General features: G+C 47.2%; 4 protein-coding genes across 10 annotated transcripts in view; 3 read left to right on the top strand and 1 right to left on the bottom strand.

Annotated features, from left to right (window-relative positions):
* Positions 1–458: 458 nt before the first annotated feature.
* Positions 459–9,128, top strand: atrip (ATR interacting protein). Of its 3 annotated transcripts, none has more exons than XM_076137717.1 (18): positions 459–671; positions 1,421–1,634; positions 2,021–2,100; positions 2,350–2,520; positions 2,860–2,975; positions 3,237–3,379; positions 3,598–3,693; positions 4,667–4,769; positions 5,158–5,259; positions 5,325–5,547; positions 5,632–5,682; positions 5,763–5,926; positions 6,024–6,160; positions 6,540–6,631; positions 6,700–6,780; positions 7,151–7,226; positions 8,386–8,607; positions 8,992–9,128. In XM_076137717.1, the coding sequence occupies exons 2-18, from the start codon at positions 1,436–1,438 to the stop codon at positions 9,054–9,056; spliced, it is 2,121 nt and encodes a 706-aa protein (XP_075993832.1). In that variant the 5' UTR covers positions 459–671; positions 1,421–1,435; the 3' UTR covers positions 9,057–9,128. The 3 variants fall into 3 exon arrangements, with proteins under 3 accessions (XP_075993832.1, XP_075993830.1, XP_075993831.1); XM_076137715.1 differs by having other exon boundaries at positions 1,421–1,706; XM_076137716.1 differs by having other exon boundaries at positions 459–677; positions 1,435–1,706.
* Positions 9,120–13,298, bottom strand: trib3 (tribbles pseudokinase 3). Its single transcript, XM_076137718.1, is given in 5 exon segments — positions 9,120–9,913; positions 9,915–9,978; positions 10,339–10,631; positions 11,498–11,776; positions 13,146–13,298. Coding segments are annotated over 4 exon segments (1,014 nt in total). The 5' UTR covers positions 13,146–13,298; the 3' UTR covers positions 9,120–9,535.
* Positions 13,299–13,365: 67 nt separating this feature from the next.
* rem1 (RAS (RAD and GEM)-like GTP-binding 1) lies at positions 13,366–18,623 on the top strand. Of its 5 annotated transcripts, none has more exons than XM_076137723.1 (5): positions 13,366–13,473; positions 15,286–15,764; positions 16,741–16,832; positions 17,244–17,451; positions 17,650–18,623. In XM_076137723.1, exons 2-5 carry the CDS (start codon positions 15,404–15,406, stop codon positions 17,925–17,927), a joined length of 939 nt encoding a protein of 312 aa, XP_075993838.1. In that variant the 5' UTR covers positions 13,366–13,473; positions 15,286–15,403; the 3' UTR covers positions 17,928–18,623. The 5 variants fall into 5 exon arrangements, with proteins under 5 accessions (XP_075993838.1, XP_075993837.1, XP_075993836.1 ...); XM_076137722.1 differs by having other exon boundaries at positions 16,741–16,841; XM_076137721.1 differs by having other exon boundaries at positions 15,286–15,782.
* A 308-nt stretch (positions 18,624–18,931) lies between these two features.
* ddx27 (DEAD (Asp-Glu-Ala-Asp) box polypeptide 27) overlaps positions 18,932–21,674 on the top strand; it is an 8,227-nt gene continuing 5,484 nt past the window's right edge. Inside the window, exons 1-10 of the mRNA XM_076137733.1 lie at positions 18,932–19,143; positions 19,518–19,664; positions 19,748–19,807; positions 19,888–20,011; positions 20,406–20,464; positions 20,545–20,631; positions 20,719–20,824; positions 20,935–21,108; positions 21,276–21,426; positions 21,629–21,674. The exon at positions 21,629–21,674 is cut by the window's right edge and continues 54 nt beyond it. Coding sequence (XP_075993848.1) covers positions 19,063–19,143; positions 19,518–19,664; positions 19,748–19,807; positions 19,888–20,011; positions 20,406–20,464; positions 20,545–20,631; positions 20,719–20,824; positions 20,935–21,108; positions 21,276–21,426; positions 21,629–21,674 — 1,035 coding nt within the window. The 5' untranslated portion in view covers positions 18,932–19,062. The remainder of the gene's footprint in view (positions 19,144–19,517; positions 19,665–19,747; positions 19,808–19,887; positions 20,012–20,405; positions 20,465–20,544; positions 20,632–20,718; positions 20,825–20,934; positions 21,109–21,275; positions 21,427–21,628) is intronic.

Genomic DNA, 21,674 nt, shown 5'->3' with positions numbered 1-21,674 from the left:
CATGTATATGCTGTATACTGTATATACTGTATAGAGTGAGAGAGAGAAGAGCATCAGTCAGCTGTGTGGCTAAAAATAGGAAACTAGCTTCCTGTTGCTGTTCCCATAGAAGCACAGTGTGCAGTCACATAAATAAGTCATAAAGTCTTAAAAACTGAGGGAGAAAACTGGGAATATGAATTAAGAAGGTACAAAAGGAATATATATATATTTGTATATATTTATGATATATATAATTATCTATATAATAATATATAATTACATATGTATATTGTATAATATATATACTATACACTGTAGATACATACATACATATATGTAAACATATGTGTATATGTAACACGAGCAAACAACAAATTGTGATTTGTTTAATTTCTTTAATGGAAAAAGCATTTTTATAAAGTTTGTCCCAAACCGGGACCCGCATTTTAGATTTCATTGGTCATTGAGCAGTGAGCCGAGCGTCGTGATTGGTCAGATTATCGGCGCGGGCAACATAGCAACCTTGTGACTTTAAACTGCTCCTGTGTGTGTGCGGCGTTACAAACAGACGCTACCGAGATGCTAAACTAAGCTAAGCTAAGCTAAGCTAAGCTAAGCTAAGCTAAGCTAGCTCAGCCAAGCTATCTGTCCTCTGACACCCCGTTAGTTTGAGCTTCCACCTGAGCGGACTGAAGGTAAGAAGCAGTTTAACTTCGTATTAAAGTGTAAACACCGTGTGTCTGTTTCAGCACTAAACTGAAGGCTGAGCGTGTTAACTCACCTTAAAGTTTCTGTGTATGTTTGACTGCTTCACCATGAACACAAACCGCTCTGATGTCAACATTCAGAATTTGAGGTGCAAAAGTAAAAGTCAAGATGGTAATAAAACGCAGAAGAAGAGGCTTTATTACGTTTCACCCTCCAGCGCTGTGCATGATGCACAGTGAAAGAGACATAAATACTGTGTTATATAACGAAGGGAACACTTAACCACTTAACTAAGGGAACTCTTCATCACTTAACTAAGGGAACTCTTCATCACTTCACTAAGGGAACACTTCATCACTTATCTAAGGGAACACTTCATCCCTTCACTAAGGGAACACTTCATCCCTTCACTAAGGGAACACTTAAGCATCACATTATAACACCAAGTCAGTTAAACTTCATGTCTATTCTCCCTGCTTTGTTGCAAATGAGAGTGATAACAGTGCAATGGAGTCGAAAGCAAGACAACCCCCAAAAAGTAGAGGTGTCTAAAAAAAATAAAGAACAAGTCACAACATAATAATATATATATATATATATATATATATATATATATATATATATATATATGAAACTAACCATTTAATCCCCCCCCCCCCACCACACACACACACGCACGCACGCACGCACGCACGCACGCACGCACGCACGCACGCACACACACACACACACACACACACGCAGGATGGATGGCCCTCCCACCAAACGCCTCCGAGGTCTCCAGCAGGAAGTGAAGTTCTCCTTCAATGACCCGTTTGGGGATGACGAGGACTTCACCCAGGAAGACCTGGATGAGATTGACATAATCGCCTCGCAGGCAGTCACCTCAAGCACTGGAGCTCCGCCCCCCCGAGGGTCAGCGTTGGACAAACCCCTCCTCCCAGGTAGAGACACAACCACTCGGAGCAAAAACAACATGTTTGGTGGGACAGGAAACGCCAACAAAGAGGCTGTTGGTGAGTTTGATTGAGTATTTGTGTATTTTCCTTTTTATAATATACACACATACACACAGTATATTGTAAACCGTGTACAGTATATATACAATATATATATATATATATATATATACACTATACTCTCTCTCTGTTCTCTCTTTCTGTCTCTCTCTCTCTCTGTCTCTCTGTGTGGGTCTAACCAGTGATCTCGTCTCAGACCTTTCATCATGCATGTGAATGTGTCTAATGTTTACTTCTCAGTGAGTCCTCCACATGGATGGTGAGCACTAAGAGGTTTGTTAACAGTCACAGCTCTCTTTTGTGTTGTTCAGGTAAGGGGAAGCAGGTGGTGTTGGACAGAGAGGACTCATACTTCCTGCTGGAAGCTCAGCACGTTGAGCTAAAGAAGAAGGTGAGATGAGACGCTGCACCAACGCATTAAAGTGATATTCTGACTATTTTACAAAATTTCAGGTCTTTTAATGTCCTGGGAATCACTTTCTGAGACAACAGTGAACGTACCTGTATGTATCTAAACTCTAAGTCATGACATTGAGTTGAGGTGGATTGTGAGGAACAATCTTGTCACGTTCCATCTTTGTGAGATATTTCACTGTGGACCAAAGCGATGAAAGGAAAGCTGTCCTGTATGTTTGCTCAGTTGAAGGAGGTGGAGGAGGAGATCTTACTGAAGAGTGGAGAGATTCGGGTGCTGAGGGATTCTCTGAGAACTGCTCAGCAGGAGAAGGATGCACAGAGACAGACGCACCTCCTCCAGGAGCAAGCGAGTCAGAGGGAGCAGAGTAACATGGAGAAGGAGCTCAACAGGAAGGTATCCAGCTACTTTGCATGCTGCTGGGCTTTACATTCAGTTGTTCTTCGAATTTATGAATTGAAAAATGTGTCCTGAAAAAACCCCAGTACCATTTTACAACAAAGTGTAAAGAATGAAGCGTTCTTCCTGAAAGAGCCGTGTGCAACCCAAACACACGTCACCACTCTGACGGTGAATGTCTGCGGCCCAGAATTCATATTTTTAATTGCATTTAGTTCACACATGTTAACAATCAACACATAGGTAATCTAATCCATCCAGTTGATTAGTCACTTTATTTAAATGGAACGTTTTTTTGTACTAGGTTCATTACTTATCAATCGTGTCATCCTGCAGGTTCAGTCTCTCCAGTCGGAGCTGCAGTTTAAAGAAGCAGAGGTCAACGAGCTGAAGACGAAGCTGCACAGCGCAGATCGTGGCAGTAAGACGGCTTGGCCTCGGCCCACAGACAGGTGGATCCTAACTGTAGTCGCTGTCTTTATGAGCAGAAACCATGCGATCACAATTCCATCCCGTTTGATCCAGTATGACTCAGTGCCCTCAGTGTTGCCACAAAGCTCAGGTTGTCTGGTTGACTTAATTCTTCTCAGCTGATTACAGAGATGTGCTTGCTTCATACCAACCTCACCTGTTTCCTCTATGACTTCATACAAACACACCTGCAGCTCTGCCTAGACCTCATCGATCTGACTGCCTGTCTCGTCTCCCCCCAGTCCTAAAGCGCTAAGCTGTGTTATACAGTTGCATCATGGGAGCGGCATCAGCTCTTCCTCTTCAGCAGGAAACAGTTTCATGACCAAGGAGTCGTTTAACGCTCAGCTGCCAGTGAAGAAGACTGGGAAGGCCCTCAGAGAAGGTGGGTCACTGTGATGAAGTTGGGGCCCATATATGGATCTGCTGCAGTAACACTCATGCTGCTCTGTTTGTGCTGAGCCATCATGGCTTCTTTCATCTTAATGATTCATGTGTTTCTCATACTTATGGAGGTCCTGGACATTTCAGACACACACCGCTAAATGTGTGTTTGAATAATTCATTCTGTGCCTTTTTGGGTTTGTTTCCCCTGCAAAGCAGACCGTGTCTGGTCCAGTAGCAAATCCACTGACAGACAGAAAGTCTCCAGTCAAGACCCCTTCCTGTCCATCAGACTTCAGTGCGTCCAGCACAGAGGTCAGTCACAGCAAAATACACACACAATGCATGAACAGACCAGAACAGACCTGAACAGACCAGAACAGACCTGAACAGACCTGAACAGACCTGAACAGAACAGACCAGAACCGAACAGACCAGAACAGACCTGAACAGACCTGAACAGACCTGAACAGAACAGACCAGACCAGAACAGACCTGAACAGACCAGAACAGACCTGAACAGACCTGAACAGACCTGAACAGACCAGAACAGACCTGAACAGAACAGACCTGAACAGACCTGAACAGACCAGAACAGACCAGAACAGACCAGAACAGACCTGAACAGACCTGAACAGACCAGAACAGACCTGAACAGACCTGAACAGACCTGAACAGACCAGAACAGACCTGAACAGACCAGAACAGACCAGAACAGACCAGAACAGACCAGAACAGACCTGAACAGACCTGAACAGACCAGAACAGACCAGAACAGACCAGAACAGACCTGAACAGACCTGAACAGACCAGAACAGACCAGAACAGACCAGAACAGACCTGAACAGACCAGAACAGACCTGAACAGACCTGAACAGACCTGAACAGACCAGAACAGACCAGAACAGACCTGAACAGACCTGAACAGACCTGAACAGACCAGAACAGACCTGAACAGACCAGAACAGACCAGAACAGACCTGAACAGACCTGAACAGACCAGAACAGACCAGAACAGACCAGAACAGACCTGAACAGACCTGAAGACCTGAACAGACCTGAACAGACCAGAACAGACCAGATGAAGTCTGTGACACAAGCCATGGCTGAGAGGTGAAACTGTGAGGGGATGTTTGTAATCTCTGCGTTAATCTGATGAGACGACGAGGTGACTCGTTGACGCTGTGACTCGCCGACATGGAAGCAGCCGTGACTCCTCCATGTGTGACTGAAGAAACTCTCACTGATGCTCCGTAACTCGCAGCCTTGCTCATGTGTTGTCCACCAGGTGGCGTCCTGCTGGCCTCTCTGCTGCAGCAGCCTCTGTTTCCCAGCAGCCTCGGCTTGTCTCACCTTCTGTCCACCAGCCTGACTCACATCCACAGCCACAGGTGAGACAGGCTCCATGTATCACCCTACTGGGGAGAAAAGGTCATTACATCACCTCCTCCTAGCAACCACTCAACTGGGCCAAACACGAGCGTCCGTCTCCATGGTTTCTACATTCTTTTCTAACTTCATGATTGAATTACAGATTGAGCTGTTTTTTGTTCTTTAGGTAGTTTAGCAGACGAGGCTGAGTGAATTAGAACAATCAGTATGACATCATACACACTGAGAGGCCATGACTCCATGTTGTGTGGCTGCTGTGGTGACATGTTGACCTCCAGAGGTCAGGGTTGGACTGTCACACAGCAGAAGTTCTTTTCTCCTGTGTGTATGCTGGGTCACACACACACACACACACACACACTCACAGTGCTGTTTTCTGTTCCACAGCGACTCTCCAGGAGCAGCTCCAGGACCGGCCCTCAGTCCACTTCAGAGTCTGGCTGTTTCTGGACTCAGCATGCTCACTCAGACTCAGAGTGGAGCTGCCAGGTACTCTGTTCCACTCTTCAGTCACATGCTCATGCTGTGTGTTTCTAATAACAGAATGTGTTCAGGTCGTGTCCCGGCGCCGTCCTCCTCCTGCCTCTGCTGGACCTCCATCTGGCACAACTCTGCCAGTGTCTAGACTCCTCCTCCTCCTCCCCTGGCCACAGTCCAGGCTCCGCCTCCTCTGCTGCTGCAGGAGTGGAGGAAATGTGTTTGTCTGGCCTCAGCCCCTGGGACGGTGGACTGGCTGCCCTGAGGGTCCTGAACCTGCTACTGACCCACAGCGATGAGGTCATACGTGACAGCAGCAGTAGTATGTCTGATGTGATGTGATGTGTTGGGACGGTGTTGACCTTTGACCTTTCTGTGCTGTAGGTGGTGGAAGCCGTGCTGTCAGAGAGTCACAGCAGAGTTAAACACAGCCAGGTCCTGACACACACACGCACACTGCAAACAATCACACGCTGACTCAGGTGTGTAAACCCCTCCCTCCTTTCCCCCCTCAGGCTTCTGCAGGTGTGCTCCCACACTCCCAGCATGCTTTGCTGCAGCATATATTGCAGTTGTGTGATTCAGGCATCTGTAGTTCTCAGAGGGACGACCTGGTCCACTGTGCCACGAAAACACTGTGTGTGCTGCTGGAGAGGACGCCACACACACACACTCACAGGCAGGCAGGAACACACACACACACACACACACACACACTTGCAGGAATATATTCATACATTACATCACATCTCTCTCTTTCTCATTCTGTCCCCTAGGTTGTGCTGTGTGTTGCGCTCTCAGGTGTTGTGTGTGTCAGCAGACAGCAGGTGGCAGTGTGTGTCAGTCTGTGTGTGTGTGTTCAGATCCCTGTGTGACCATCAGCTGTTGGTTCAGCAGCTCTGCTCTCAACATGGTGAGGCTCCGCCCACTCTTGCCCACCTCCACACACACACACACCTCCACACACACACACACAGTCAGTTTGAGTCTGTCTCACCCTTTGACCTCAGACAGTCTGACACACAGATCCTGTTTACCTCACACCAGATGTTAAACATCCTGCTGCTTATTTAGAGGGACAGATGTCTATGAATGTGTGTGTATGAAGATGAACAGACTGAGCTCATATACACTCAGGTGTGTGTGGTTGGTGTTCATCATGTGACTGAAACTCTGATCCACTTAACAAAACACAAAACTAAAACCGCTTCAGTTTTTAAAATGACTTAAAATGTAGCTTTCAAATGTGTATAACTCTGTGTGTGTGTGTGTGTGTGTGTGTGTGTGTGTAGATCCCTGTTTGTTACTCAAGTTGTTTCACTACATTAGAAGCAGACCAGACAACCAGGCAACACACTCAGACTGGACTCAGCTGGACCTACAGGTAACACACACACACACACACACACACTTGCCCTCTCTACAGTCAGGCTGAGTGTTCTTGTTCTTCAGGTGGTTCGTGTTCTGAGCAGACTAACTCAGAGAGCAGAGAGCTGGACCAGCAACACCCACAACTGTCTGTGTTACATGGAGGTAGCACACACACACACACACACACACACACTCAGCTCTGTCTTACACACGGAGCTGTATTCAGAGACTTCAGTGACTTTAGTGAGTCGGCAGTTCAGTCAGTCGGTAATAAGTCATCTAAGTCATTTATTTCTGAGTGAGAAACAGAAATTAAAACATTCATGATAGAAATCATTTAGCTTTTTGGTGAGTAGCTTCAGACTCTAAAGTATTTATAGATGCTTAACCCTTAAAGGTACATTTAAGTGTTTGAGCCTTTGATCATGTCAGCATGATCGCTCTCCACCAGGGGGCCCCCAAACACTAACACTATCTCTCTCTCCTCTCTCCTCTCTCCTCTCTTCTCTCTTCTCTCTCTCTCTCTCTCCAGCTTGTTCAGACTGTTGTGATCATACTGCATCGTCATTGGTTGGATCTAAGAGGTTCTCAGGATGTCTCAGACTCAGGTCAGTACATCCTGTGACCTCTGACCTGAAATCAGAAATGATCCCACACCGTTTGGTACAACATGAAAGTGGCTCAAAGCCTGCAAGTTTCCTGATCTTCATCTCCTTCCCCTCTGACCTCTGTTTGCTCCTCTGTAAGTTGTGTCATTGTTCCTCTCCTGGATGAGAGGCCCCCTTATCTAGATACCTAAGTCCTGCTCCTGTGGGCCAGCGGTTCAGATCAGGCCAGAGTCTGTAGCAAGGTCACGGACCTGTTTAGTGCCCTCAGACTGTCTCATCCTGATATCAGTATCATTGTGTATGACGGCTGTGGTATCATGAATGTCCCTTCCTCACCGACAAGGCAGCGCAGGTGCTGATCCAGGCTCTTGTCATCTCCCGCCTGGACTACTGCAACTCCCTTCTTGCTGGCGCCCCGGCTTCCACCATCAGACCTCTGGAGCTCGTCCAGAAAGCCGCTGCTCGTCTGGTGTTCAACCTTCCCAAGTTCTCCCACACAACTTGCCTTCTCCGTTCTCTACACTGGCTCCCTGTAGCTGCTCGCATCCAGTTTAAGACTCTGGTGCTAGCCTACAGGGCAGTGAAAGGAACAGCTCCTTCATACCTCCAGGCTACGGTCAAGCCCTACACCCCGGCCCGACCACTTGGCTCTGCTGCCTCCAGGCGGCCGGCTGCCCCGGCGCTCAGCGGCCCCTGCTTGCGATCGACGCGGTCACGGCTTTTCTCTGTTCTGGCACCTCAGTGGTGGAATGATCTCCCGACTGATGTCAGGACAGCGGAGTCGCTGCCCATCTTTCGCCACAGGCTGAAGACCCATCTCTTCAAGAGACACTACCTGGATCCTCCCTCTTAGGACATCACCTACTCTGTCCTAGCTCTTCTGATGCTCTTGTTTTCTAATCTTTCATTTCTAATCTGTCCTTTTTTCTCATTCATCATAGTACCTAACTTATCACTCTTCTACTCTAGCTCTAGTTTTGCTCTTAGCTGTTGGTTTAGGAAGGAAATGCGCTTAGGATATTCTTGGGACCTGAAGTTCTTTTATCTTCCTTTGTTGAACACACTTATTTGGATAAAAGCGTCTGCTAAATGACCCTGATGTAATCTAATGTAATCTAATGTAATCTAATGTAATGTAATGTAATGTAATGTCTTCCAGGCCAGGCCCGGCCGTTGGCTCAGAGTTGCTCCTCTTCCTCCCGGTGGTGTCGAGGCCTTGGAGCGTCTCTGCTCAGAGAGTCTCTGCTGCTGCTTCATTGGCTGCTGCTGCATCACGGCAGCTTCTCAGAGAGCTGCAGGCCGCTGCTGCACATGTATGACCAGGTGGTCCCTGCTGTCAGGGAAACACTCAGGAGGATACCTGACCTGACCGAGAGCGAAGGTACACTTCTACATTCAGTCATATAAGATCTTTATACAATACAAGCAAATATCTAGACCAGAGAGAACAACGGGAGTAAGAGCCAAGTTGTAATGGAACAACAGGACGTAGGTGTACAGGAGAGGAGGACTAGATGGAGGCCAGAGGACCCCTGCTGTGAGGGAGGAGCTGATGATGTCACTGTAGGGGTCAGGGTGGGCCAGATGGAGGGGAGGAGGTCCAGAGGACAGGGTGTGGGATTGGGGGCGTCTTCACACACACCCCCACACACACGCACACACGCACACACTACCTGTCACGTTACATATACCTTATGTTCTGTGTGTGTGTGAACAAGGATCAGAGTGTGTGTGGTCTCAGGCTGATTATTGTCCTGTCTGACAGATTTGGCCTTGGATGACCTCTGCCGCTCAGAGGGCGATGACATGGACATGGATTCTGGCTCCTGATTGGCTGCTGGCTTGTCAGCAGATATGACGAGGTGACAGCATCGACTGAAACATTTAACAATAAAAGATGAGTGAGACTTCCTCCCTTCTTTCCTCCTCAGTCTGTCTCTCAGCAGATGTACATTTGAGTTACGTCTGCATCTTCATGTTAGGACAACAATCTGTGATGGTCCAGGGAAGTGATCTCAAATAGAAATCATTGCTAAAAAAAGGAAAAGTGGACTTCCAGGTTTGCATAAATAAGTAAAGACTTTAACCCAGACTGTCCACTTCCTGTGAGCATCAAGCTCCTCTTACCCAGAAACAGCTTCACAGACACCAGCAGAACTTCCCAACGTCCTGTAAGCACATCTGAGCTGAAGTTAGACTCTAATACATGTTTGGAGAGTTTCACTTTAGTTTATGATGAGAAATCAAAACGGACTGAACCATCTTACTGAGAATGTTTCATAAGGTGTGCGTGCGTGCGTGCGTGCGTGTTAGGGTTTAGTCCATGTTGGTACTGTCTGGTCATTGTGTAGTTGGGTGTGTTGTGTGTCTGAGCTGCAGCAGTTGGTCAGCCATGGATGCATCAGCAGCTCAGATGCCGTCAGTCTCTCAGCAGGCGCTTTCCTCAGCATGCAGCCAATCAGACACTTGGCCTCCGGTGACAGCCAGGCAGGGAGACTGAAAGCTTCCCTGCAGATCTTGGCGAACAGTGCTGCAGGTTTCCTGTCCTGGAATGGGTAACGCCCCATCAGCATGGTGTACAGGGACACACCCAGGCTCCAAATGTCAGCGGCGCGGCCTGAGTACGTGTTCCCATTGGCTAGGAGCTCGGGGCTGACGTAGGCCGGGGAGCCGTGCCTGTCTGTCAGAGTCGTCGTCACGATCGCCGGACAGGAGGATGCAGTCATCGAGGCTGTGCAGGGCAAGACGCGTTCTAGGAGAAAGACCACACACACGGGGTTAACTTCATAGAAAGACACTGAAACACCATTCTGTTACAAATCACAGTTCTTGAGACAAATGGTTCTTGTATTATATTGATGTATTGATTGACACATGGATCATGTCATGATGTAACCATGCCAACCATGAAATACAGGCACATGAATACACATGAACTGTTAAGCTGGACTCACTATTGGAGGGCATTTACAGTAAATAATAAAACAAAGATGTTTTAAAGATTTTGACAGTTTAGTTTCTTTACAGATGAAGGGTCGGGGTTAGCCATGGATCACAGTGAGTTATAGTGAAATCATGTCAGCAGTACTTCTCACAGTCGTATTCCAGGTACCTGTGTGCATCAGTGAAGACAAACTTGCAAAGTGTCAGGTCTCTCAGGATTACGGCGTGTTGGTGACAGTGTGTGACAGCGTTCAGCATCTGAGTAAACAGTAGCCCCGCCTCCTCTTCGTCCAGACACTTCCTGCTATGCACATACGCATGCATGTCTCCATGGTGACCTGGCTGGAAGATGTACACACTATCTTGACCAATCACCACATCCGACCAAGTGCAGATGCTGCGGTGGTGAGTGAGCTGTGTGTATGCAGCCAACTGCTTTTGGTAACTATGCAGAGGGAGGACCTGGTAACCATAACAACAAAGGGAGCAGAGTAACGATGATCTTTTAGTTCAGATCTGTTGCCTCTTGTCCTTGGTGAACTTGAACTGTTGCAGATGGAGTCTGTTTCCTTGGTTGCTCAGACTGGATTCTTTCATTTACACAACATTGCAAAAATCAGACACATTCTGTCACAGAATTACTGGATTATTGTAATTCCTTATTATCAGGTCTCAAGACTCCAGCTGGAGCGCAGCTGCACCTGAGTTCACAAAAACTAGGAAACAGATCATATTTCTCCCATTTTAACTTCCTGTAAAGAGTTGAGAATTTGAAATCCTCCTGCTCATTTTTTAAAGCTCTTAATGTTCAGGCTCCATCTTACCTTTAAGAGCTCATAGTACCTCACTAACCCTCTAGAACACTACACTCCCTGAATGCAGGCCTACTTGTGGTTCCCAGTATCTCCTACAGTAGAACCCATGTAGAGCCTGTCCTGTTGAGATGAAGACCCTGTCCTGTAGCGATGAAGACCCTGTCCTGTTGAGATGAAGACCCTGTCCTGTAGCGATGAAGACCCTGTCCTGTAGAGATGAAGACCCTGTCCTGTAGAGATGAAGACCCTGTCCTGTAGCGATGAAGACCCTGTCCTGTAGAGATGAAGACCCTGTCCTGTAGCGATGAAGACCCTGTCCTGTCCTGTCCTGTCTGTGTGTGTCTCGTCTCCTTTCTCTATCCTTTCTTTCCAACTCTGTTGTGATATGATTGATACATATAATTGAATTGAGACAGTACCTTGGTTCCACTTATGCTGAATTGACCTGGTTCCAGAACCCAGATGTTTGGGTGGCATAGCAGCCAGCTTGGCCTTTGTGTTTGTGTGCGTTACCTTGCAGGTGTACTGCTGCTGTGTGCTGGGGTTCACAGCCCAGTAAGTCTCCACCCCCTTCCAGGGCTCCAGCAGCAAGTATGGCCCAACTTTAGACAGGGATCGGCTGTGGGTTGGCCGAGGGGCGGGGCTTCTTTGTGCGACACAGGGGGATAAGTCTGGGATGAACGGAGGAGGGGCCAGACCGGCAAGTTTGCTTTTCAGGAAGTGGTCCTTGGTCTCATCCGTTAGTCTCTTCACACACAGCCGAGAGCTGGCAGCAGCCCCGCCCACACTCATCTGTGATTGGACAACGGAGTTACATCATCAGTAACGTGAAACAAAGTTTGTGTCATTGAGAAAACCCAAAGTGCTTAAATACTTAAATATGTCTGAGCTCTGTTTGTACAAGTGTCATTGTGTAGATGTTTGTGCTTCTCTTCAGGTCTGTAGGTCTTTGACTGGACCCTTATGGACCCATATGGACCCTGATGGAGCCACAGGACTTTTGTCTGCCCTCTGCTGGCAGAATTAGCCTAAAGATTCTATAGACTCAATGATGTAACTTCCTGTAAGCTGACAGAAGCTTTCAGCTTACAGAACATTGCATCAGAGCACACACACATTGTTCCATTTATAAAGGCTTTAAAAGTGCACAGAAACTATTACACACACATGAGGAACATCACTCTGAAATTACATGAATCACACACACACACTACAAACAGTCAAGGCATGATGTGTGTGTGTGAGTGAGAGAGATGAGAGATTGAATTCATTTTATGCTAAAAACAAACTGATGATGCAAACTCAGTCTAGTGGACTCTACTGGACTCTATTTTACTCTACTGGACCCTATGTGACTCTACTGGACTCTAATGGGCTCTATGTGACTCCACTGGAGCCTATGTGACTCTACTGGACTCTACTGGGCCCTATGTGACTCTACTGGACCCTATGTGACTCTACTGGACTCTACTGGAGCCTATGTGACTCTACTGGACTCTACTGGGCCCTATGTGACTCTACTGGACTCTACTGGGCCCTATGTGACTCTACTGGGCCCTATGTGACTCTACTGGACTCTACTGGACCCTATTTGACTCTACTGGACTCTACTGGACCCTATGTGACTCTACTGGACCCTATTTGACTCTACTGAACTCTACTGGACCCTATTTGACTCTACTGGACTCTACTGGAGCCTATGTGACTCTACTGGACCCTATTTGACTCTACTGGACTCTACTGGACCCTATGTGACTCTACTGGACCCTATTTGACTCTACTGGACCCTATTTGACTCTACGGGACTCTACTGGACCCTATTTGACTCTACTGGACTCTACTGGACCATATTTGACTCTACTGGACCCTATGTGACTCTACTGGACCCTATTTGACTCTACGGGACTCTACTGGACCCTATTTGACTCTACTGGACCATATTTGACTCTACTGGACTCTACTGGACCCTATGTGACTCTACTGGACTCTACTGGACCCTATGTGACTCTACTGGACTGTACTTGACCCTGTGTGACTGATGGCCACTGACTACCTGCACTCAGTCAGAGTCTGTACAAGACTGAACTCTGCTGCTTTCTCTGATTTTATTCTACTGGAAAGTAGAATTCCCTGCCTAAGCTTTGGTGGTTGAGTCTCTTACCTTCAGGTGAGCAGTAGAAGTTGTGAGTCCAGCTGAAACCAGTAGATGCTTGGAGTGAAATATGTGAGTTTGTTGGAAGCTGTGAGGAGTGGAGCGAATGAACGGCGCTGCCTGTGTGTGCGCGCGTGTGTGTGTGTGTGCGCCTCATGTCTCCGCTCTGATGATGTAATCTGTGTTTGGGTTGCAGGGTTTCCTCCTGGTTTGGTCATGTTGGAGGGGGTGGAGCGTCGTGTGTGTCAGTGAAACAGCTCAGAGGAGCTTTGAGACAGGAAGTCACACAAGAGAGCTTCACATAAAGAACACAGGAACTTCAAGAACATTTAAAAAAGTGAGTCAATCAAATTTAAACACTTTTCATAGAAACGTCTGAATCTATCTATTCTATTGTTCCAAAGTTATTGTGTTGGCATTAAGGTTATTTACCACCAGGTGGTAGTAGTGAGGTCACATGTCACCAAGTTCCTTTGTCCAGACATTTAACATGACAAAGAGCCAAAGAAGAAAGAGACAGCGCCACCATCAGGACAACCAGTGCCAAAATGTATGAAGCCCAACCTGTTAATCACGTTTAGAGACATCCACACACGTGTGTGTGTGCCGCAGAGCCACAGACACACACACATGCTGTGTGTGTCTGTGGCTCTGTGATGAAAACAGCAGTAACTCTGCCTTTATCATGATGACTAACACAAATCACATGACTGTGTGTGTGTGTGTGTGTGTGTGTGTGTTTGACAGTGAACTCTGTGCTACTCCTCTGTCTGACCTTTGACACATTCAAGTAGTGCAATTGTCCCTGACAGAGCAATGATACTAATTCTTCTTATTTTGTTGTCTATGTTGTAATTATTTAAACAATAAAATACAGAATAATGTTTTAGTAATGTCATTATTATATTCATTTGATATCAAATGACCTCTACCACCAATAATAAATATAATAAATTAAAGCACTAATAAGAACAATAATGACATCAAAAGATGAAGACATCAACAGTGTGTGTGTGTGTGTGTGTGTGTGTGTGTGTGTGTGTGTGTTTGCGTTTTGTGGGATATTGCTGGGAGTTGCATGTGACCACACACACACACGAATGCGTGCACACTCATACACATAAACAGACACTTGCCGAGCTCCGACTGTAACAAACAAATTCTCACACCATCCAGCTTCGTTGTGTGATCACCAACACACACATAGACACATAGACACACAGACGGACAGACTTACACATACCCGCACAGCAAAGAAACACTAAAGGACTGGAAACTGATACCATAGTGTGTGTGAGAGAAAAACAGATCTACTGTTTCACACAACATGGGGGGGGGGGGGTGGGGGGGGGGAAGGGAGAGAGACACACACACACACCTTTGGGACCAGGTGTTCTGTCAGTGAACTTTGTGGTTTTACCACTCTGTCTATCTTCGTTCCAGCAGCAAGTGACCAAATACTTGATATATAAACCGCACACACACACACACACACACACAGAAATACCTGAGAGAGAGAGAGACAGAAAGGCAGGCAGACAGACAGACAGACAGACCTGTGATTCTAATGTTGAATTTTTAATGCAGTTGCGGAACTTTTTTCCAGGCACGGGAGTACTATTACAAAGGGGTGACAGAGAGAGAGGGAGAGAGGGAGAGAGAGAGAGAGAGAGACAGAAGACAGAAGACCGAGAGAGAGAGCAAATGAGAGACGAAAGAGAAAGGGGACCGAGAAAGTGGGAGAGAGAGTTTTGTTTTTGTCTGAAGCTGGAGAAAGAGCAAAGAGATCATTTGTGGGTTGTATGGTAAGCTGTCTATGATTCTATCTATCTATCTATCTATCTATCTATCTATCTATCTATCTATCTATCTATCTATCTATCTATCTATCTATCTATCTATCTGTGTGTTCATTCCCTGGTGGTTTCAGACTAACCTACTAACTAAAATAACGAAGTAACCACTTTCCTCACAAGTCACAGATTGGTAAAAATATTTTATTTGAATAATGTGTAATGTTTAGTTGACCTGTAGTGTGAACGAGTGACAGAGCAGCACTCTGATTGGCTGACGAGCTCATCTGCTTTCCTACAGGACAAAAGAGGTTTGGAGTGAAAACAGTGTGAATATTTACGTCCTTCTCCTTTAGGTTACAGCAAAGGAAGTCATGATTCATCCAAACAACTGTCAAAATAAAACAAGCAGACTGTCAAAATAAAACATCATTCCTCTCCTCTGCCTGGTCCTGGTGCTGTTGCCATAGCAACATGACCCTAAACACGCAGAAAGAGAGGGATTTGCTCCAGCGCAGAAGCAGCACATTGCTGCTCCCGGTCCACTTCCTGGCCTCTGGCAGATCCCAACCAGACACTGACGGGCCCCCGGACTGCGTTCCGGCCCAGAATCGGCCCCAGCGCAGACATCGTCTTCTGGGACAATCTGCGTCCTACCATCCTGGAGACAAACCCCTCAACTACGGCACCTCCTGGAGTTCAGACTCTGACTCTGACTCACAGAGCGACTCTGGCTGTGTTTACCGAGTGCTGTTGCTGGGAGACCATGGTGTTGGAAAAACTAGTTTGGCAGGAATCTTTGCTGGGGTCACCGACAAAGACGAGCAGCTCAGAGGTGACAGGTTCATGTCAGGTGGTAGTCTCAAATCCACAATAACTGAAATGATTGAAACCACGGTCACATTATCTTAACAACAGTTATGTGACTTTCAAGCGGTTTTGCAAAACCTCAACTCATTTACATTACTGATGTTGTTTCTCTGTAAGTTGTTGATCACGTGTTAGAGCCTCTAAAGGTCCTCTACATGAAGAGAGAAGTTTAGTTACACACTCATATGTTGACCTTTGACCCTGAACCCTCTGTATGTTGTCATGGATCTCTATCCTATAATAACTTTCGGGTCGTTCTCTCATCAGTCCGCAGCTCGTGTGATCTCTCCCCAAACGTGAAGTAGCAACAACATTGATCTATAGGTCAAGGCAAGTCCATTTTATCTCTATAGTCCAATATCACATCCAATCTCTCAAAGGGCTGTACAGACCCACAACATCAGGAACATTCCCAACCTGCCCAAAGCTCTCTAGGAAAGCCAGGAGAAACTCCAGTGAAAAGCTTCATGCAGAAGGACCTCAGGAAAGGAAATTCCAAGAGAGATTTCCTCTCCAGGAACAGCTGAGTAAGTGATAGGAATCTCCAGTGGGATTAGACAGAGGAACAAAAAGAGACATGAAGAGCAGAAAACGCAAACAGACATTAGGAAATAACAGGAGAGAGAGAGAGACAGGCAGAGAGAGAGACAGGTAAATCTCAGTACAGTTCAGTTGCTATTGTTGAGTCTCTCTGGGGCAGCAGGTCATGCAGGTAGTTGGGTAAGATGATGATGTTGTGTGTGTGTGTGGGGGGGGGGGGGGGGGGGTCCATTCAAAGACCTACAGACCTGAAGAGAAGCACAAATATCTACACAATGACGCAACTTACAGAGACACAAACACACAGAGGTCAGAGGTGAAGATGACACATTCTATTTCTGCCTCTGATCATTTGTTTTGTTTTCATTTGTTGGTTGTTGTTGTTGTTGTTGTTGTTCCAGAGGAAACGTACGAGCGAACGCTGATGGTAGATGGAGAGGAAACTACCCTTATCGTCATAGATACCTGGGAGATGGACGGACATGACAAAGCGGTACTTCCTGTGACCAGGTTGATCACATTGACCCCCTGCTGGTCCTGTGTTGATGTTGACGTTTGGGATAATAAAGGATGTTGACCTGCATGTGTCCCCTGGTGTCTCCTGGTGTCTCTCAGCTGGTTGCTGTCACAGTGTGTGTCCGCCTCTTGGCACCTCCGTCCCGATGCTCCTCTAGATCTCAGCTTCTTGTTCTCTCCTGATCTTTGCTAGTCTTGCAGCCAAATCTCAGATGTATGTCGCTTTGGACAAAAGCGTCTGTGAATGACTGAATGAAAATGTAAAGATGTAAATGTAGATTAACCTCCACTTGCTTCCTGTTTGTTGCTCTCCAACCTCTGACATGTTGGAAACCAGTCATGACTGTCTGTCTGTCTGTCTGTCTGTCTGTCTGTCTGTCTGTCTCAGGACATAGGAGGTGTCTCCTCCCAGGATTCCTGTCTAACAATGGGAAGTGCTTATGTCATCGTTTACTCAGTCACCGACCGTTCCAGCTTTGACTCGGCCGCCGAGCTTCGTATCACCTTGCGACGAGCCCGCCAGGCCGAAAACCTTCCAATCATCCTTGTTGGCAATAAGAGTGACCTGGTACGATCTAGGGAGGTTGCAGTGGAAGGTGAGGGCCAAAGATTGCGAGCGTTCCATTGCACAGATTATAGATGTTAGCATCATATTCAATGCTAGCATCATATTCAATGCAGCTGATTTCTATTTTTTCTGTCTCTGTCTGTCTGTCTGTCTGTCTGTCTGTCTGTCTGTCTGCCTGTTAGTGGTTTGTTTGAATTGAATTGGTATTTGTTTTTCGTTTTTCCAGAGGGCCGAGCGTGTGCCGTGGTGTTTGATTGTAAGTTCATTGAGACGTCTGCGTCCCTGCAGCACAATGTGTCTGAGCTGTTTGAGGGCGTGGTGCGACAGATCCGCCTCCGCCGCGACGCCACCAAGGCCGTCCAATGCCAACCCTGCAGCTCCAAACGTAAAGATGGCGTTACCCAGAAGGCTCGGCGCTTCCTGGATCGATTGGTGGCCCGCAATAACCAACGGATGGCCCTCAGAGCCCGGTCCAAGAGCTGCCACAACTTAGCCGTACTCTGATGCTCAGCCACCTCTGAAAGGACACGCAGAGGAGAAGGTCAGGAGGTCACAGGACCTAGATGTGAGGTCATACTGAGACTTTCAAATACCGATCAGAGTTCGAGGTGTTGCACTGCCACAAGTCTGTGAGCTTGTTATGGGAGGAACCGGAGACTTAAACTTCATGAGAATAAACAGAAGTAACATTCATACCTTTGGCTGCTCGTGACCTCGTTGGCACACAGCTGATTCCATCTCAGCAGCTGATGTTTGTTGAAACCAAACAGGGATTCAGACGACTGGCGTAGAAGTGAGATTCACTTCTTATTGATTTGTTTCAGCGGAGGCAGTTTGTGGATGAAACGGAGGACAGGAAGAGGAAATATGCATGAGTGCAGCATTCTGATTGGCTCCTGTAAACCTCGATCCTATGGAGCGTTCTTCAGGTCTTTGTGTGTTTTTATCTCTGAATCGTCAGTGAGAAACTTTGCAGTGATTTTCTGGAATGAATTTGAATTTGGATGCTGAGATCTCAGTGATCAATAATATTGATTATTATTGATTGATTTTTATTCTCAAAATGACTCATTTATGGTTTGTTGGTGTTTCATCCTCATCCACTCTTGGAAATCAAACCTTCAGTGTTTTATGCAGATTTGAAGAGAAACCTACCAGTTATGGAAGTTTGTTGTGTTCGACATAATAAAAGAAAACAATTTTGCTTGGTTGTAAATACTTAAAGAACAACTTCCGGGTGTTTCCATCCATCGGCCAGCAGAGAGACAGTAGTGTTTGTTTTCATCCTCGGAGTCTCCCGGGTGGACGGAAGCTCCGCCTCTCCGGGCCGCCCAAATCAAAACCCCAACGCCCAGTTTCGATACATCGAAAGGATTTTAATTTCTTAAATTTTCATTAATTACATAGCAGAACATTAATGTGTAAACAGCCTCAAAGCTACACGGAAACATGAAAGTTATTTAAGATGAACCGGAAACAAACAAAGAAAATGTTACGGTGCCCCGGAAGCAAACCCTTTGCTTTTCCTTCTTCCGCACGTGTGTTGCTCAGAGCAACAGGGCAGGATCTAGTCAGGACCCGAACCCTCGCAACCAGACCACAGCGGCGGAATCAGCAGCGGACCGGAGGCGCCGCTATAATGGAGCAGATCGACCTGATCAGAACCATCCGGGACGAAGACGAGAGTCCGGAGGAGCCCGACACGGAGTCCGAGCAGGAGGTGAGCGGGACCGCACCGGACCCGAGCGGTCACAGCGGCTCGGTCCGGTTCACTGCAGTCTCATGATGTCATCAGATGAATTAAGTGTTCTGTGGAAGCTCGCGTCTGTTTGATCCAGCACATGAATTGGACCGGAAGTTACGACACAATTATAATAACAAACAAACGCATTTGACTAAACATTTAAACAATAACACTGGATGGAAATGTTCAGCGCGAGCGCCGTCTCTCTCTCTCTCTCTCTCTCTCTCTCTCTCTCTCTCTCTCTCTCTCTCTCTCTCTCTCTCTCTCTCTCTCTCTCTCTCTCTCTGTCTGTCTGTCTGTCTGTCTGTCTGTGTTTGTGTCGTCGTAGTAACAGGTTTGTGTGTCCTCAGGATGAGCCCATCGTCCTGAACAGGAAGAGGCGGAGTCATGGGGCCAAAGACTTTAATGCTGACTTTGAGTTTGGAGAGAGAGGAGCTCTGAATGATGATGATCCTGATTGGCATCTAGCTGACGTGATGAAGCAGCTGAAGAAGAAGGTGAGAGGTCACACAGAAACCAGCAGAGGTCAGTGTGGAGTTGTGCTGCGTTCTACTGTGTGTGTGTGTGTGTGTGTTTGCAGGTGGCTCCCACCACTCTGGATGAGAAGATCGAGAAGGTGAGGAAGAAGAGGAAAGCGGAGGTGAGCTGACTTCTTACTTTTCTTATTTTAAAGTTGTACTTCCTGTTTGCTTAGTGTACGTTTCCTGTTTGGTGGTTTAGGAGAAAGTGAGTCGAGGTGGAAAAGAGCCGGAGGAGGAAGAGGAGGATGAGAAACCTGATGCTGATGCTGAGGAAGAGGAGGATGAGTTTGACTCAGCAGATGAGGAGATTCTGACTAAATCAGGTGAGTCCATCTTAACTTGAGCTTCACTTAAGTCCTGGTCTTGTTGAGGTTCTGGTCCTGATCCAGTATTTATCTGAGTCCGGCTCCACAGAGTCCTGATCCGGTACACTTGAGTTCTCATTGGGTTCTGGGTTAGGGTTAGGATCCAGTTCGGAACCTTTGCGTTCCGTCTGAACATTGCAGGGGTAGAATAGGCCACGCCCACTCGGTGTCATCACGGTGCCACCTCCGGGCCCAGTAACGTCTCAGGGTCAGAATGATCAGAACCCTTCAGTTTGTATCAGGAGAGACCTGAGTGTGGTCCTGGACCTGGACCTGGTCCTGGTCTTGGACCTGGATCTGGATCTGGTAAGTTGATTCTTATTTATGTTTTGAATTTCCTGTTTCCTGTCAGATACGCTGAGGGAGAAAGAGCGGCGAGGAAAGAAGAGGAGGGTGGAGGAAGAAGAGGAGGTGAGGAAGAGGAGCTGTTTGTGTCTTTGAGATCAAACATGATGAAGGTTCAATCATTGTGTGTGTGTGTGTGTGTGTAGGCTCCAGAGTCGTTCTCTGCAGACGCGTCTCAGTATGACGATCAGCTGACCTTCCAGGACATGAACCTGTCCAGACCCATCCTGAAGGTACGTCTGACCTTCTTTTTGTGTTGCAGCCATTTCAAAATAAAAGCCTAGTTGGGGTAAATGACTGTGGTGCTTTTATTGCTGCAGGCCATCACAGCTTTGGGCTTCAAGCAGCCGACCCCCATCCAGAAGGCCTGCGTCCCCATAGGCCTGCTGGGCAGAGACCTGTGTGCCTGTGCTGCCACAGGGACAGGTACTGACCCACACTGGGACCAGGTCATACTGGGACCAGTTCACCACACTGGGCCTACTCTGCCTGGCCTCTGTCTCCTCTTAACTTCTCTCCTTGTCTCCTCTCCTCAGGAAAGACGGCTGCGTTCATGTTGCCAGTTCTGGAGCGTTTGGTTTACAAACCCAGAACTTCCCAGGTGACCCGGGTGTTGATTCTGGTTCCTACCAGAGAGTTGGGGATCCAGGTCCACTCTGTGGCTCGTCAGCTTGCTCAGTTCACCTCCATCACCACCTGCCTGACTGTCGGTATGAAGGCTCGCTGTGTGTGTGTGTGTGTGTGTGTGTGTGTGTGTGTGTGTGTGTGTGTGTGTGTGTGTGTGTGTGTGTGTGTGTGTGTGTGTGTGTGTGTGTGTGTGTGTGTGTGTGTGTGTGTGACAAAGAGACACTCTAAATGTCTGTTTGTCTGTCTGTAGGTGGGTTGGACCTCAAGTCTCAGGAAGCAGCTTTGAGGGCGGGGCCTGATGTTCTCGTAGCGACACCTGGTCGGTTGATTGATCATCTTCACAACACGCCGACGTTCCAGCTGGAAAACATTGAGATCCTGATTCTGGATGAAGCTGACAGGTAGCTAACTAAGCTAACTAAGCTTACTAAGCTAACTCACTTAGCTAGGGATCTAACGTGTGTGTGTGTGTGTGTGTGTGTGTGTGTGTGTGTGTGTGTGTGTGTGTGTGTGTGTGTGTGTGTGTGTGTGTGTGTGTGTGTGTGTGTGTGTGTGTGTGTGTGTGTGTGTGTGTGTGTGTGTGTGTGTGTGTGTGTGTGTCAGGATGTTGGATGAGTACTTTGAGGAGCAGATGAAGGAGATCATCAGG

The sequence above is a fragment of the Genypterus blacodes genome, unplaced genomic scaffold (assembly GCF_046128005.1).
Source record: "Genypterus blacodes isolate CSIRO-AG114 ecotype Tasmania unplaced genomic scaffold, CSIRO-AGI_Gbla_v1 ptg000333l_1, whole genome shotgun sequence".
NCBI classification, from domain to species: Eukaryota; Metazoa; Chordata; class Actinopteri; order Ophidiiformes; family Ophidiidae; genus Genypterus; species Genypterus blacodes.
This window is presented reverse-complemented; position numbering and strand designations above follow the sequence as displayed.

Bases quoted from the DNA above. Each gene is read 5' to 3' on its own strand.
- atrip (XM_076137715.1), top strand. From the start codon at position 1,436: ATGGATGGCCCTCCCACCAAACGCCTCCGAGGTCTCCAGCAGGAAGTG. The intron at 6,781-7,150 runs GTAGCACACACA...CTCTCTCTCCAG, and splicing joins ACTGTCTGTGTTACATGGAG to CTTGTTCAGACTGTTGTGAT. The intron at 8,608-8,991 runs GTACACTTCTAC...CCTGTCTGACAG, and splicing joins TGACCTGACCGAGAGCGAAG to ATTTGGCCTTGGATGACCTC.
- rem1 (XM_076137719.1), top strand. From the start codon at position 15,404: ATGACCCTAAACACGCAGAAAGAGAGGGATTTGCTCCAGCGCAGAAGC. The intron at 15,783-16,740 runs GTGGTAGTCTCA...TTGTTGTTCCAG, and splicing joins AGGTGACAGGTTCATGTCAG to AGGAAACGTACGAGCGAACG. The intron at 17,452-17,649 runs GTGAGGGCCAAA...TCGTTTTTCCAG, and splicing joins TAGGGAGGTTGCAGTGGAAG to AGGGCCGAGCGTGTGCCGTG.